This window comes from Anopheles ziemanni, chromosome 3 (assembly GCF_943734765.1).
Source record: "Anopheles ziemanni chromosome 3, idAnoZiCoDA_A2_x.2, whole genome shotgun sequence".
Lineage (NCBI taxonomy): Eukaryota > Metazoa > Arthropoda > Insecta > Diptera > Culicidae > Anopheles > Anopheles ziemanni.
This window is the reverse complement of record NC_080706.1, coordinates 74,342,161-74,357,649: the sequence shown is the minus strand read 5'-3', so window position 1 is coordinate 74,357,649 and position 15,489 is coordinate 74,342,161. Positions and strand designations below refer to the sequence as shown.

Sequence of the window (15,489 nt, the reverse complement as noted above, 5' to 3'; positions counted from 1 at the left end):
CAGTTATCGTTTTAAGGTTTTTTGTCAGTTTGCCTTTTCGATACATGTCATTTATCTCCTCTATGATTTTTTGTGAGCTTTCTTCGTTTAGGCTTCTCAGTATAGCGTATGAGATTTTATCCTTGCCTGGTGCCGTGTTCTTCTTTGCTCCTAAAATCCTTCTCCATTTTTCTTTATCTAATATCTCTTTATCTTCACAAACTTGGTTCCGCCATACTTTTCCTACGTTTTTCTTCGTTTTGAAGTTATCGTTCAAAAATTGTTTTGCTTTTGATATGTCATTGTTTATAACATTTTCCGCTACCTCTGTTGTTTGACACCCCTTGTACCTCGCTACCATTTTCCACAGTTGTGTGGTAGATGTTTGTGTATTAATATTGTCTATTGCTCTCCCAAAGTTACTATCCTTTTCTCTTTTTTTAAGGAATCTGAATCGGGCTAGGTCTTTTTTAAACATTATTTCGTTTTCTATCGTTTTCTGCCTATTATACTCTGACCTTGATTGATTCTTTTTTTTCCCAGGCCCCATTTATCTCCTCGTTCCACCATGACTTTGGGGTTCTATTAGTGGTTTTGGTGTTTTCTTTTCTTATTCTATTTACTTCTTTGGTTAGCTTACTAATACAATTATTTCCAGTTAAATTTATCTCTTTGGCCAATTTTTCTATTTTTTTGTTGTTTATCACTATGGTTTTTTGGCTCATTTTTGGGCTGTTCACTCGAATAATTATGGCTTTATGGCCGCTGCCTCCAATATGCAAGTCCGTTACAACTCGACTCACTTTATGGGCTATTCTTGTTGGGACTAAAGTGATATCAATGGCTGTGTCCCTTTTTTCCGCATTAGGACTTATGAATGTTTTTTCCTTATTGTGAACTATGATGATATCTTCCTCTATTACCTCTTCTAGTAGGGATCTTCCTTTGGCGTCTGAATATGGATTTCCCCATACCGTATGATGCGCATTGAAATCCCCTACTATTAGCGCTAGTTTGTATTTTTTTTCTTTGGCTTCTTTTATCACAGATTTTATATATTTTCTAAAGATACCCATTGCTGCGGTGGGTTTTACGTATATAGACATCACTAACATGTTTTGTTGAATTAGTCTTACAGCCGCAACTTGTATATGTTGGCTCTTTGGTAATTGTATTATTTCTATTTTATAGCCGTTTTTTATGGCAATGGCACTACCTCCATAGCCATCTTCTCTGTTGTCAGTTATCAGTGTGTACCCTTTAAATTTAAGTTTGTCTTCTGGTTTTATCCACGTTTCCTGTAAGCATAGTATATCACAATGTTCTTTGGTTGCTAGATTTAGGATCTCATCCCTGTTTTGTCTTAGTCCTTGGATATTTGCTTGTAGGATCTTGAGTCTATCATCCTCTTTTGGTATTTGACTATTCTTCCCGGTCATTTTGTCCATGGTTTTTTTTTTTTTTTTTTTTGGATCCGGTTTTTTTTTCTTTTTTTTTTTTTTTTTTTTTTTACTGGTTTAGCTCGTCTATGATGTTCTGTACCGCCGTTGTTGTCTCATCATCCATGATAACCTCTTCGATTATCATCTTCGAATGTGTTTCATAAACTAGTCTTTCTTCGTTTGGTAGCATTACATTATTGTATGTTCTGATTTCGTTTTCTTTTAGTTCTTCGTTTTCTGATTCTAAGTATTCTACTGTAATGTCACTTATTTGTTCAATATTGTCGTAATTCATGTTCTTGTTCAAGTTGATTTCATTCCTGTTGTTGATATTGGAGTCTTTTTTCTGTTTTAATATTATTCTTTCTGTTAAGTTTTGTTTATCCTTGTTCTTCGTGTTTCGCCCTGTTTGCTGTGCGTAAGTGCTGTCGCTGAATGTGTATATACGTGGGATTATGGGACATTCCTCCCGCCTTAGTCTCTTTGCTGTGTTGTATGGTACTTTTTTTTTCTGTTCGGATCCTTTGGATTTCGCACTCATCTTTGTACACTGGGCAATTTTTGTCCAACGTATGATGTTCCCCTGCACAAGATACACATTTCGTTTGAGTGCACTGATTAGCGTGATCTAACTCTCCACAGTTTGCGCATTTTTTTTCGCCTCTACACCATTTTCTCGTGTGGCCGAGTCCCATGCAGTTTAGGCAACGCATCGGTCTTGGCACATATAATTCAACTTTCAGTGGGTACCATCCGAAATCGATCTTTCTTGGGATCTTCGCTGCCTTGAAAGTAAGGATGGCCATCTTTGTGTTTATGAGACCACCATCTTTATCCTTTCTTTTAACGATTGTGACCTCTGTCACTTTCTGGTCCTTTAGTCCCTCTAGGATTTCTTGCTCTGTCAGTGTTAGTATGTCGTATGATCTTATCATGCCCTTCACTACATTAAGCGTTGGGTGATCCGACACTTTTACACTCATAACGCCACTGCCATGTTGTATTCTGGTGAGTTTTTTAATTTTAGGGCCTGTTTTACCGACTTAACCTTGATCAGTAGTTTTCCGTCCCTTAGGCGTCTAGCTTCTAGAGGTTTGTCCCCTAGTGCACTTTCAAACGCTTTTTGCACAAGAAAAGGGTTTAATTTGTCGCAACTTTCCCCTGCTCCGGTTGCTTCCATTAAAAGAAATTGTTCATCTTCATAGCTTGTGCTGGCACTGTACAGGTCCACGTGTTGTTTCGAGGCTTTCTTCCTTTTGGCACTCCCTGCTTCGGCTAGTAGTCCGAAAGGGTTATTTGCCAAGAGCCCTCCTCCAGGGTCCTGGACCCCCATCTTGCCCTCCGTCTCCCACAAAAAATTTTCTTTTACTATCACTCTTTGAAATTTTTTTTTTTTTTTTCCTTCTTTTTCTCACTCTCCTTTAGTCCTTTTTCTCACTCTCCACTCCTGCACTCTTTAGTAATTATTTAAACGATCTCTGTTTTTGGAATCTCAACCGCTTCGCTTTTCAAAAATAGAACCGTTCTCTATCGCGTCTGACTTGCTACTGTGAAATAAACTTTGAGAACTGTGTTGTTTTGCTCAATTTTCCAAACAAAACATGTCAATTTGACATTGTCATTGTCATTAAACGTGTCTTTAAAACGAAGGTTATCGTATTTTCCTATTTCAATAAATCATCGGTTTTTTCAATATTGTTGGTTATTACCTTTTACTGAAGGTGACAAAAATTTAAAACACTGTTTGAATACTCTTTCTTCCTCAAAAAGTAGACGCACACAACAAAAATTCCCGATTTCATAAATAAAAGGAACCTGTGCATATTGTTGCCGCCGTGACATGCGAAGGCAAACGTCAAAATAATCGCTTTCGATCTGCCTTCGACGACTGCTATAAATTCCAGTACTGATCCGACAAAGCTACCGAAGAGGTTGCGTTGCGCGAGCTGCGCGTCTTTTGGTGCGCGTGGGTTAAGAAAGTGATAAACTTTTGCTAATTCAGTGTTGTATTGTTTTGCTATTTCCCCCAAACTAACTGCGTCGCAGTGTTGTGCTGATTCGAGTTTTTGTGTGTATGCTCATCGGAAAGAAACCGACGGAAAAAATATAACTAAACGGATGGCAGTACAGTGAAAATAGGTTTGCGAGTCAAAAAAATAACAACCCCGTTCGCGTATTCGATGCTGCCCGTCGTCCGGGACAGATGGCCGCAACCGCACCGATGGCTTTAAACACTCCAAAGCGCCTCAAGACGGCGGTCTCGTCTTGTAGCAATTATCTTAGCTCGCCACCACCATCGGTGACCACCATCGGATCACCGACGGATGCGCAAGTAGGATCCGCTGCGAACGTTGGCCATGGCTTGACAGCCCCTGTCACCACGGCACACCAACAGCAACAGCATTGGAATTGGTTTACCGAAGCTACCAGCCCCTCGTCGAGCTGCGGCTCACCGGACGGTCAGCACAATCGCAGCTTCAGTGGCCACAACTCATCGGGCACACCGAAAACCTGGAACTCCTCCTCCGCTGGCGGCGGGTCGGCGGAAAAGTCGGAAAACAAACGGGGCCGCCCGCGATCCGAAGCGCTCACGTCGCTGATGGTCGAGGGTTCGATTTCGCCGTCCGCAATTAAATGCCGCTACTGCCATCGAGTCTTTCCGAGGGAGAAATCGCTCCAGGCACATCTACGAACGCACACAGGTAAGCGCCTCCGGTGGCCACCGCAGGAGGGCACCGCACAACGATACGACTTTTAAACCGACCACCACCGGAACGCGATGCTCACCGGAACCTTCGCCGCCCATCGCCGGTGGTTATTGCGTGCACTGAACATTCTCGGTCGGAAGGAACCACCAACCCAACCTTCATTTCAAATGCTAATCGAACGCAAGTGCTAACCCCGGGGGTGCAAAACTCCGGCATCGATTCGCCGGTTGCGCTTCTATTTCTCGGGGATGTTTTATCGTCCGGTTTTTTTTCGCATTTCTTCAAGAACTTCAAGCGAGGATTGTTTTTTTTCTCGCCACGATTTTTTATGCTCGGCCCAGTGAAGATCATGGGAAGGAAGCGACAATAAGCACACCTGCTTTCATTTATCGCATTCTTCATTTCATGGCTCACATTCTTCCCCTAGGGGTCAGCCGAATGTGCGTGCAATCGGTCGGCGTGAGGATCGACGATTTTTACTGCCCTGATCGGTAAACCCGAAAGCGCATGTTTTTATCCGGAAAGGGTTTAACCCTTCGCTGGTATTTTACCGACTACGTGGGGTGTCTTTACTGGGAAATATTGGGTAATTGTGTCTCTCAATTCGGTTTCCTGGAAGGGCATGTGTATTTTTTTTTTAAGATTTTCATATGTTTGATAACACTGATTTTTATTTGTAAAGATTGTTGGAAACATTGTTTCTACTTAAAAAAACACAGCCAAACACAGTGTCTTTTTTAAATATGAATGAAAACATTTTAATTTAAATAAACTAATTTTGAAGATCTTATCAAATCTCTCAAAGGGTTATGATGGAAGAAAGCCCGGTGCAGTAGTAAAAAAAACTCTGAATCTCCCCACGAAAAATGCCACCTGATCTGGGTCTGCACCAGCTGGCCGCGGTGACGTTCCTTTGGAAGGAGTGTCGTTCCATCATCAGGACCAGCGGTTAATGCCAGGTGGATTTTTGGAAACAGTTGCTTCCAACATGTCCAATGAAGTGAAGGAAAAAAAACTGATGGAAAAACACGAAACACCTTCCACTAACAAAGAGTTGCCCCACAATGGGAGGAAAAGTGTTGGAGCGCACACCGTTGTCCGGGCTGGGAGGAATCGACGGTGGTAATAACGAATGATAATAATGTATGAAATAATTTCCTTTCTTTTCCGAAGCCACTGGCTCATCATTATCATCATCGTCATCGTTACACGATCATCGGCGTGTGGCGCACGTTTTGCTTTGGTTGGTTGGTGGTTTGCCCTTAGTGTATCCCTTTCGCATCGGCAATATACTGCCGGTTCGATCGATCCAGAGGAGAAGAACGGCAGACACAAGACAAACGTGATAGGGACGGGAAGTAAATTCAGAAGTGTTAGCAATTTAAAAGCTTCCACCGGGCGATGGGAAACACATATTTGCGCAAGGTAACCGCGCACCGGCGTTTTTAAACCGCGATCCAGCGGTGTTGTCGTTGGCGATGGGCCCAATTGCCGGCGTATGTGTGTGTGTGTATGGCGACACATCCCGCGGATCCGCGGTCGGATGTTTTTTTTTGTGGCCGCATGGTCACTACAACCGCTGGACCAGATAAATTTCCACTACACCATGTTATTGCATAGCCACATTTTGCTTGTGTTGTGCGTTCCGTTCCAAGTAGCGGAACGTGGGGTAGTAAATATCATCGTACATAATAATAAAAGTAACTCCAATTCAATTTTATTGAAACTAATAGTGGCTAGTCAACAATCGGATAAGAAGATCAGATCTGCTTTTGATTCACATTCACATAAATCTTTAACCTAAGATTCATTCAGATTGATTAATACATCTTTTGGGATTTGTATCTTCAAGCATTGATGAATATTTCGAAACATTAATGAATCTTCATGAATATTCCATGAATCTTTCACGAATCTTCATGATTCTTGCATTGGCGTGGACCAAAAATTAGGTGTCTCCCCATTTTTTGAGTTTTAATTTTCTGTTCTTTTAATATTAACGAATCTTTGGAATTCATTAATATCGAAAACGATGCAAAAAATCATTCAGATTCGTGAATCTGAATTGCACAACTCTAACTTCGAGCACATTAAAAGGATCATATACAATTGGCAAGTTTAGCTGAGTTTTTTTTAAATTGTTAGTTGTTGTTTATAAATTACTGATTTTTGTTGGACTAATCAAGAGGGTTTTTTGAAGAGGAAATTAAAGTTAACTTAACTATTAGTATTAATGAGGGCACGGTAAATGAAGCGTCATCGCTGGTTTCTCGTTTATCGTCGATATTCGGGAAAAGCGTTATCTGTGCTTTGTTTATGTTTTGCAATTTGGTAAAAGTTCCTGCAGGGTTTGAAGCTACAGCTTTTATTTTGATATTGATAGTTTAAAATACCAAAACTACGCTGCTACGCTTCGATGAATACACATTTAAAGCGCGATCCAATAAATTATTGGTTCGCTTGTTTACGTTTTGACAAGATTACACATGCGATTATAGGGTATGAATGCCAAAATTATTTTTAACAGATTGAGCAGCGGAATTACACGATTACGCTTCGTTTCCCGTACCCTTTACAGCTAATTTCCTATCGCGTACAAGCTATACATTTGATAACGATTACCAAATTGAAATTTTATGTCATTGGTCTTGACTAAAACGTAAAACTATTACCTTGATCAACATTATATTTCTCCATTTTATCAACTGCTGGTAACATCTTTGCTTCCGAGACATTTTTTCAGAAAAGATGTTCCATTGCTGTTAAACCCCAGCTTCCCCTTCATGTCAACGCAAGGTGCCGCAGAAAAGCAGGCGTTGAAAATGAAGCCCAAGAAGCGTTTTGCAATGGCTATGTATGGGAAACGCTGCTTGCTCACAGGTAGTTGCGTTTTCTTTTCGCCGGTCGCGGTTTTCCTCTGCCAGCTTCACCGTTTCCTTCATTCGCCACATCTGATTGTTCGCTGTTTCCCTTCGAACGCATTCCAACGTGCGCGATCGGCGACGATGCTCTCTACCGATCGCGCGCGGTTACGATCGCGAACCAACACTGCAGCATACTGCATGCTGCACTCACACGAACGCGCATTTAAACCTGTGCCCACACCACACACTTATCCCATGTGTGTGGCTTCATTAAATGGCTTAAATAGCAGCACGACGGCTGGCCAGTGTGCTGTAGCTGGCTTCTTCTCCACCTTCTTCTCAGCTTCCCAGCATCGTTTTCCTTTTGCCTCGTTCGCCCCGTTTATCTTTCCGTTCATTTCCTTCTGTTTTTACTGATTTTTAGTTCTCCCATGTTCCTCTTATCCCAAATTGTGCCGCAGTTGTTTCCGAGCTTCCACTTGTGCCCATATTCGTTCCATCTGATCTGCCCTTCTGTTGCAACCTGCTTCTGGCCTCCAGGGAATCCTTTTTGGCGTACACAGGATCCTTGAGGTGCTTGCTACGGCCTCCGGGATTCACTGCGCAAGGAAAAGGAAATGCACTTGTTGCCAAGGAGAACTACCACCGTCTGTTTCCTCGTCTTGGGTATTTTCTCTTCGATTCTCTTCGTTGCAGGAGTTAATGTGTTTAGGGAATTTAAAAAACGGTTGGACATTTTTAAATCTTTCGCTAAAGTAGCTACAGCGTAAAGACAGAATGTGTGAGGAAAACAATGAAACTTGTTCGTTCAGAGAAAAAGGCGAATAAAATTCACGAACGTAGGTTGTTGTTGATCTTCATCATCCCAACTAAGGATAATTGACCCAATGGAATGAAGTATATTTTTCGGTAGATAATAAAGATAGTTCATAAAACAGGTTAGTTGTGCCAAACGGGAGCGTCCTAAATTTTAGTTCACGGAGGATGTAATATTCGATTTTTTTTCCTCCCCCTGTAACACTGTCGATAATTCACACGAATGCGGGAAAACACGAAACCAGAGACCGGAAAAGTAGCCCCAGCTGAGCGGCGCGATTCTGCGCGCATAATGATTGTGGTAATTACTGTTGATGGTGTGATGTTGTTGGAAAGGAACAGAAGAAAATTTAACCTCCAAAGATCATTTCCTTCTTTTGAGTGAGGTAAAAGATCCAACCCTGCTCGGTTTCGCCACGGTGCCAAGCCCATCAATTGGTACCTTTTGCCCGTATGAGTTGTCTTTTTTGCAGCTTTTGCTTGTCGATCGATCGTCATTAGAAGAGAGCCCGGCTAGGAAAAATAAGAAGCCAGCTTTTTCCATCCATATTTGCCGGCCACTTTTTTGCACGAAAAGTCTTTCGAGAAATCGAAGGCGCGTTACCAGTTCCACAAATCGCCCTACGGTTTTCTTTTTCGTGGTGCGAATTATGCAAGCTCCAAATTTATTACTTGCTCGGCTTGCGGAAAACCGTCCGGCCGATATGCATATGGGAGAAAAGTTGTTATGTTTTCTTTTTAAAGGCTTACTTCCGTACCGTCGATCGATATTGAGCTTCTCCCGAACATCTCGCATGGTTCGCCTTTCTGCCCTGGATTGTTAGCTTGGTTGAAAGATTACGTTCTTTGCTTGTTCCGTAAAATAGAAAAATAGAACTGATTCGCACTGAATCGGTGCACTGTTTTTGGGAGGAAATTTTCCATTTTCCCCACTAGGTTTCGCCCATCGGTCGAGAAAAAAAAGGTGCCCATTTGATGATGATGGAAAATGGTGGAAAGGAAACGTGGCTTTAACAATCCGGCCCGCAAATGTGGTTAAATGTATGGAGCCGCCCCGGACCAGCACCATAAGAAGGTCAGGCAGGTGAAGCTCGATCGAGAAGAAAAGAAGGAAGGTGCGCCGAAGCGCGTGGTCATTCACATCCGCGCAATCCGGTCGGAATTATTCGGCATTTTTCTTCTTGCCATACTCTTGCCCGGTTTTTCTTTCCAGCTCGGTTTGCGAAAATGAAGCTCTCCCCAACGAAAGGGGGGCATGGGAAGAGATTTTTAAATTGGGTGGTTTAAATTGATTTTGATTAGATTCGAGCAGAGAAAGAGCCATATTGGCATTGGTTGGAGGGATTTTTCTACCCCTAGGCAGTAGAAGAAAAAGTAGGAAAAAGGTTTGCAATACCGCGACACACAGAAGAAGAAGAAGAAATGATCGAGGTTCTCGTATTTTTCCTCTTCCTCCTTGTTTCGTTGTTGTGTACTCAATACTAAGTCTCTTTCTACAACGCGAGATTGCTTTCTTCGGTTTAAACGTCCTCCTGTTTGCTTGCCTATTGCTTCGCGGTTCATAGTTTTAGCTTTTAAAACGGTTGTGTCGATCTTTTCGCTCGTTGATTTTATGACTGCGTTTTTTAATCTGTTAGCTTCTCTCGTGCGCCGTATCATTTAATCATTAAATGCGTACCGGGGCGAGTCACCTCGGTATGGCTGGACGTTGAATGAATTACATTTTATTCCGTCTTTCCCCATTTCCGATATGCTTGACATCCTTCAGCCCAAGCGCTCCATCTCTCGCACGATGGTGTAACGTTGTGTCGGACTTAATTATATCATCCACGATCACTTGGCCACTACGAGCTCCGATTTTCGTCTTTGTCTGATTGTGGTTTATGATTGTTGGTGTCTTTTTTATAGAGTTGTCACAGTTGACAACTCTAAACACAAACTGTTCTTATCCCTCTATGGAGTGTTGTTTATTGTTTTTAAATGTTTCGAAATTTGAATTCAGTATTTAATAGTTCGTAACATTGTGCATAATGTCTTACAGGAATTTTCAGATGATATCATAACTGCAACACATGACATTCCAACAGCATCGGATTTTATAACGCGATCATGTTTATTATAACTTTGTCAGTTGAAACTAGAATTGTGTCACTTGATATTATAATCCTGGTTCAGCAGCTTGAGCGAAGCACGCAACTAGCGGAAGCTAAAGTCGATTAGTTCAACATGTTTCGGATTAAATTCGGTTGAATCCAGTAGAATCCAGATTTAACCTGTTGAATCCAGGTTGAATCCAGTTGAATCCGGTTGAATCCGGCTGAATCCGGATGAATCCGGGTGCTTCTATCGATTATGGTATCAATGAATGCTTCCGAGCAACACTATTGAATACAGAACACGAACGATGCATCGAGCAAAGCTGAAGGATAGTGAATCAAAACGGAACTTGTAATATCAACTGCTTCGGTCCGGATTTCAACTGACAAAGTTATAATAAACATGATCGCGTTATAAAATTAACTGATGATGTTGGAATGTAACGTGCTGCAGTTAGAAATTATGTTGTTGCTGTTATGATATCATCTGAAAATCTCTCCATTAACATTTATCAGATCATTCCTTGATTCAATGTTAAAATTGTTATAGCTATTTCGTAATTAAATATTTCATAAACTGATCGTAGGAGAGTTAAAAAAATTTCGTAAAGCAAAAACTCCACAAATCAAGCACAAACAGGGCAACAATCGGAATCGCTACTGGCTTGTATTTTCCCCTTATCCAAGGTATTTCCTTGCGATACGGCATCTTGCAGCAGTTCTAGAAAAAGGGGTGGTTAGGTGTGCGCATTTTCTACGTAAACGATTTCCCATCCCCGTTCTGCGTCTTTTCCGAGAGAAAGGACGCCTGTAAGACGACGCGCAACGCAAGCAGATCGCTTGACGTCCCTTTGTGTTTTGGTGGACTTCCTGTCGTGTATGTTCATCCCTGCCATGCAGGCAGCATCGGAAATGCGTGTGTGCCCACGGGAAATGCACGTGTTCGATCCAGCGTGCTCTCACCCCGCGAAGTTAAATTGAAATCGAACGAAGCCATCTTCTCACTGCGACCCTCGGCTGGCGACGAGGCATTTGGGGTCCGTTTTCCTTCCGATAACCCTCCGTTAGAACGAGTTGGAAAATTTATTTATCGGTTTAAATAAAAAAGCCAGTTGCCAAGGAGGGTTGGCATCCTTAAGACGACGCACAATCGTAGTCCGCTTGCTAGTTGTCCCTTTCACTCCCCAGTGGCGAATATTTTGAACCCTCTTTAACCACCAAGCTCACATCCGACTGACAAAAAAGTGAATTTTTGCAGGTAGGCCATGAGAAAAAAAAGCGAAATCTCAGAACAACAGTCTATTCCTTCTAGGGCCAAAGGAAGAAGGATATCCTTACGGGGTAGGTACTTGGGTTGACCAGGATGATGCACACCGGGACAAAGTAAAGGGACTCTTTTCTACGTTCCTTTTTTCCCTTTCCACGAAACAAAACAATGCATGGCGAGATTAGCAATGAGCATTAAAAAAAACTTATGCGAACAGGAGGTTCAATTATTGTTTTGTTTCGTGCGCGCAGTGCGTTTACATTGCGCTAAGCTGCTTGCGCGCACCTTGTGGAAAATGTCCAGCGGGAAATGGCAAGAAGAGAGTAGAAAAAAGCAAGGCCCTAGGGGAACGGATGATCCAGGCATTTGTTTAAAATTATTTAAACCGGTATCCGACGTTTGGGTGTGTTTAGGCACGGGATGGGAGAAAACACGAAGAAACGATAGATGCCGGATCCTTTCGCGGAGAAGTTTTATTCTAATGGTGTTCCCTACTGGTGGACTCCGCAAAAAAGCCGGTTTTTCGGGACAACATAAAAAAAAACGAACTCCCATGTTTTGATGCGCGAATTTCAAACGATGTTGTTGTGCTGTGTGTGAGTTGGGAAACGGGACAACCCGTTTTGGAATGCTGCTGACTTGCTCGAAACGGGTTCGAACGTGATTTCTCGTGCACGGTGTATCGATGCCTCATGTTGGTTTGTTCGTAGATTTTCTTCCTCTTCTTGTTGACCAGTGTTGCTTTATTTTTTTTTAAATTCTACGGCCGCAAAACGTGTTTCTCTCCGCCAATAATATCGTTCGTGAAACTATTGCTAAAAAGGTTCTTTTTTTTCTTTTTCCCTGTTTTTTGTCTTCAAACAAACTCCCTCCTCGGGTGGGAGATTTAAACTCTCGCATTCCGCTAGAGGCCATGCAGCAAAACGTGTCCCATCGTGTGATCATACACACAAACACACACACACATAAACCAAGGGGAGAGGAAAGGACAGGGCAGCATAACATAACACAGCACGGCTGGGTAAACACATTTAAAGACCCGATCGCCCAGCGTCAATCTTTGTCCCGAAGAGGAGTGATTCATTTGTTTTCATTTGTCCAAGTTTGTTTGGTTGTTTAAATATGGAGAACACAGTTGTGTCTCGAATTACGGAAAACATTTAGAAAAAAACAAATGATTTAATGTCCATTGCAAAACATGATAATAGGCGACCAAACGAAACTTCGGGATCGCTTTGGGTGGATATTTTTATTTGTCGTGTGTTATCAAAAAGTTGAATAATATTTGGCTACAAACGGGGGAAATATGTTCCGTATTAGAAATAGCGTTTTTTTTTCAAAAAGTTTAAAATTTCAAGTAACAGATATGCTTCTGCAACTTTAATCTTTTTGTAATCTACTTTATTAATAGCTTAATTTTAAATAAAAATAGGTTCATTCGTAATATATTATATCATAAAATGGGTGGCGATAAAACATCAAATATTTCTTTTTATTGGTTGATTATTTATCAACGTTCCAATGTGTCACTTCACGCACTTTCTTTTAAATCCACCTCCTCTAGTGATGCAATTTTATTTAGTTTTCTGTTGTTTGTAAAATATATTAAAAGGCATGGGAAAAGGGAAAGATCGCTAGTGTTTTTTTTTGTGTTGCTACCTTTTATATGCCCGTTCTAATGATTTGTTCTACTCTTCAACAGGTGAACGGCCATACCACTGCGACTATCCGGGATGTACCCGTGCGTTCACGCAAAGTGGACAGCTGAAGACACACCAGCGGCTGCACACCGGGGAACGACCCTTCATCTGCTCGGCCGCCCACTGTCAGATGCGGTTCACCCACGCCAACCGCCATTGCCCGGACCATCCCTACGACACGCTGAGGCGCTGCGACGACTTTGTCATACAGACGGTACCGGAGCAGAACGACGAGGTTCTGCGATGGTTGGAGAAGTATCGCGCCGAGCGCGAAGACCGAACACCAACACGGAAGACACCTAAGCGAAGTAACGGATCGAACGGTGGCTCGGCCGCTGGCAACGCTACAACGGACAACGGTTTTGGTATCGAAAGTCCCGGCAGTACGGACTTGCTGAACGAAAACGAAAACCAACGGCCGGCGACGACGGTAACACAGCGCAACGCGAACGATGAGAACAACCCGACGATCGGTAACGGATTGCAGGGAGTCACCGGGGGTGGAGGTGCCGTTGGCGGTGGTGGCAATGCTAGAAATTTGCTCCTCTCCCCGGTCACACCGAACAACAACTACAAATCGAGCCGGAAGGGACTGATGTGCGAGCTGGACATGAACGCGGGCCTGGGCAGTCCGTTAACGTCGAAGACAAAAAATGCTCTACCGAAGCTGATTCAGTGGCAGGAACCAACCGACCACGAGGCGGTAGAGCAGGAGGCTGACGACTCCGGTGACGAGTTGTGCCCATCCAGCCCGGCCAAGTCGACGTTCAACCCGAAGAAGAAGTGGCTACGCGATGCCTGGCAGGACGATCTTGCCAAACCGCTCGAGCCGAACGTGATCTCGCAGAAGGTGTTCTCTTCCACTACCTCCACGATGGCGCTCAAGCAGCAGCTGCACCAGCAACCGGAAGTCCCCGTCAGCACCTACTCGTCCTCGCCGGTGAAAAGACAAGCGCTTGCCCCGGTGGGCCACCATAACAAACCCCTACCGCGGGTGGATAGCTACAGCAATGGCGCACCGCACACGATGTTGAACACGATCGATCCAAATCAAATGCGTCCGACCGTGCTGATGGTGGCCAGCAAGGATAGTGCGCGCCCACTTTCCGATCAACCGGCGGCGGCGTTGCACCTAACGAATGGCGCGGGGCGTCCCAGGCCGGAGGAAAACAATCGGAAGCTTCAGGGTGCACTTGCGTTGATGCAACTCGCGGCCAAGGATGCATACGGGTTGGCAACTGCCCATGACGATAGTCTCCCGTCTGCCACGGAATCCATCGGCTACGGATACGACGATGTTTCTCCGGCAAGCAGTGTTCCGCCTGACTCCTCGGACGCATCGTCGCCGGAAGGGCACATTCTACCGCGAACACCGTTCGTCGACGGCGCACCGAATGGGCTGGGAAGCTACCTGTAGGATGTAGGAGGAAGCAACGCCCCTCCCGAGGCATGACTGATGGAATGGAAACGCCAACACTCTTGCCCGCCAAGTGATTCTTCCGTCATACAGGGGCACGTGCGCCGTACTCGGTGCAACTGCGGAAGATGCTTCGCTGGCGAAAAATTTCCAAAGAAAAATAATGATGGCTACCGACGACGATGACGATAGGTGGAGGGCGGGGAAAAAGCGTTAACCGCGCTTATCGAAGACTTTAAAGCCCGTTTCATCGACAGGCTCATGTTGGTGGCATGCTTTAAAGTGTGTACAGTTTGAGTTAACCTGACCCTGATGAAAACGACGGTCGGTTATGGAACAGTCAGCCTAATCGAGAGCAAATCTAAGAAGATTTATAGTATAAAGCTAGTATATTACGGATGTTACTAACAGAATGTTAGTATTTTTTTTTCTTTTTTTTCACTGTGATTATTTTGTAAAAGCTATAGAAGCTCGAAAAATCATGAACTTTCTATCAGAATCAGAGTACCGACAGATTACGGTTTTTGCTAATTTCGTTTCACAGTTTCTCCATTTTTTACCAGTTTTATTAAATTTTGTTTAAAATTACAATCTTATTTCCTTTTAAAGAATTCCTATCCAGTGAGCCTGGACGTTATCGGGCATTTTTGTTTTGCTGTAAAACATCATTTCGAGTGAAACGAAGAAAAGTAATCGATATTTAGAAAGTACACATGTTACTTCCACTAATTCATACGTATTTGTTTAGCAGAAGGAAACACATTTGCTTTGCAAATCCTTTTAATTTATACCATTTAACGATAGTTTTGTACGCGCGCTGCTTTGAATGAATCCTAACGAAGCGAGTGAAGAATTTAATTAAAGAGTTATTTATTTTTTTTCCTTCTATATTTTCATATATTACTCGACTTCGACAAGCAAATAGCTCGGGAGCTATTGATAAAACAGAACCACGTTTTTTTTTAGTGTACAGTATAGACAGAGATGATTCTCCTTCAGAACCGAACGAAACACCAGTGGCGCAATGTAAGCATTAGTAGTCATCGGACTGGAGGGACGCTTGAAGAACGGTTCTTTCACGTATATTTTTACTCATTACGAATCGAATAATGAACTCCATGAATGGATAACGAATTTCCAGTTTGCGAGCGAAATAAAATACTGATCAAAATAATGAAATATCATAAGACAGTGTTGTGC

General features: G+C 43.0%; 1 protein-coding gene across 1 annotated transcript; it reads left to right on the top strand.

The window, feature by feature from the left end:
* Positions 1-3,395: 3,395 nt before the first annotated feature.
* LOC131287035 (uncharacterized) lies at positions 3,396-15,489 on the top strand. Its single transcript, XM_058316048.1, has 2 exons — positions 3,396-4,123; positions 12,875-15,489. Exons 1-2 carry the CDS (start codon positions 3,625-3,627, stop codon positions 14,287-14,289), a joined length of 1,914 nt encoding a protein of 637 aa, XP_058172031.1. The 5' UTR covers positions 3,396-3,624; the 3' UTR covers positions 14,290-15,489.

Coding starts and splice junctions, on each gene's coding strand:
- LOC131287035 (XM_058316048.1), top strand. CDS start 3,625: ATGGCCGCAACCGCACCGATGGCTTTAAACACTCCAAAGCGCCTCAAG. Junction 4,124..12,874: donor ACATCTACGAACGCACACAG/GTAAGCGCCTCC, acceptor ACTCTTCAACAG/GTGAACGGCCATACCACTGC.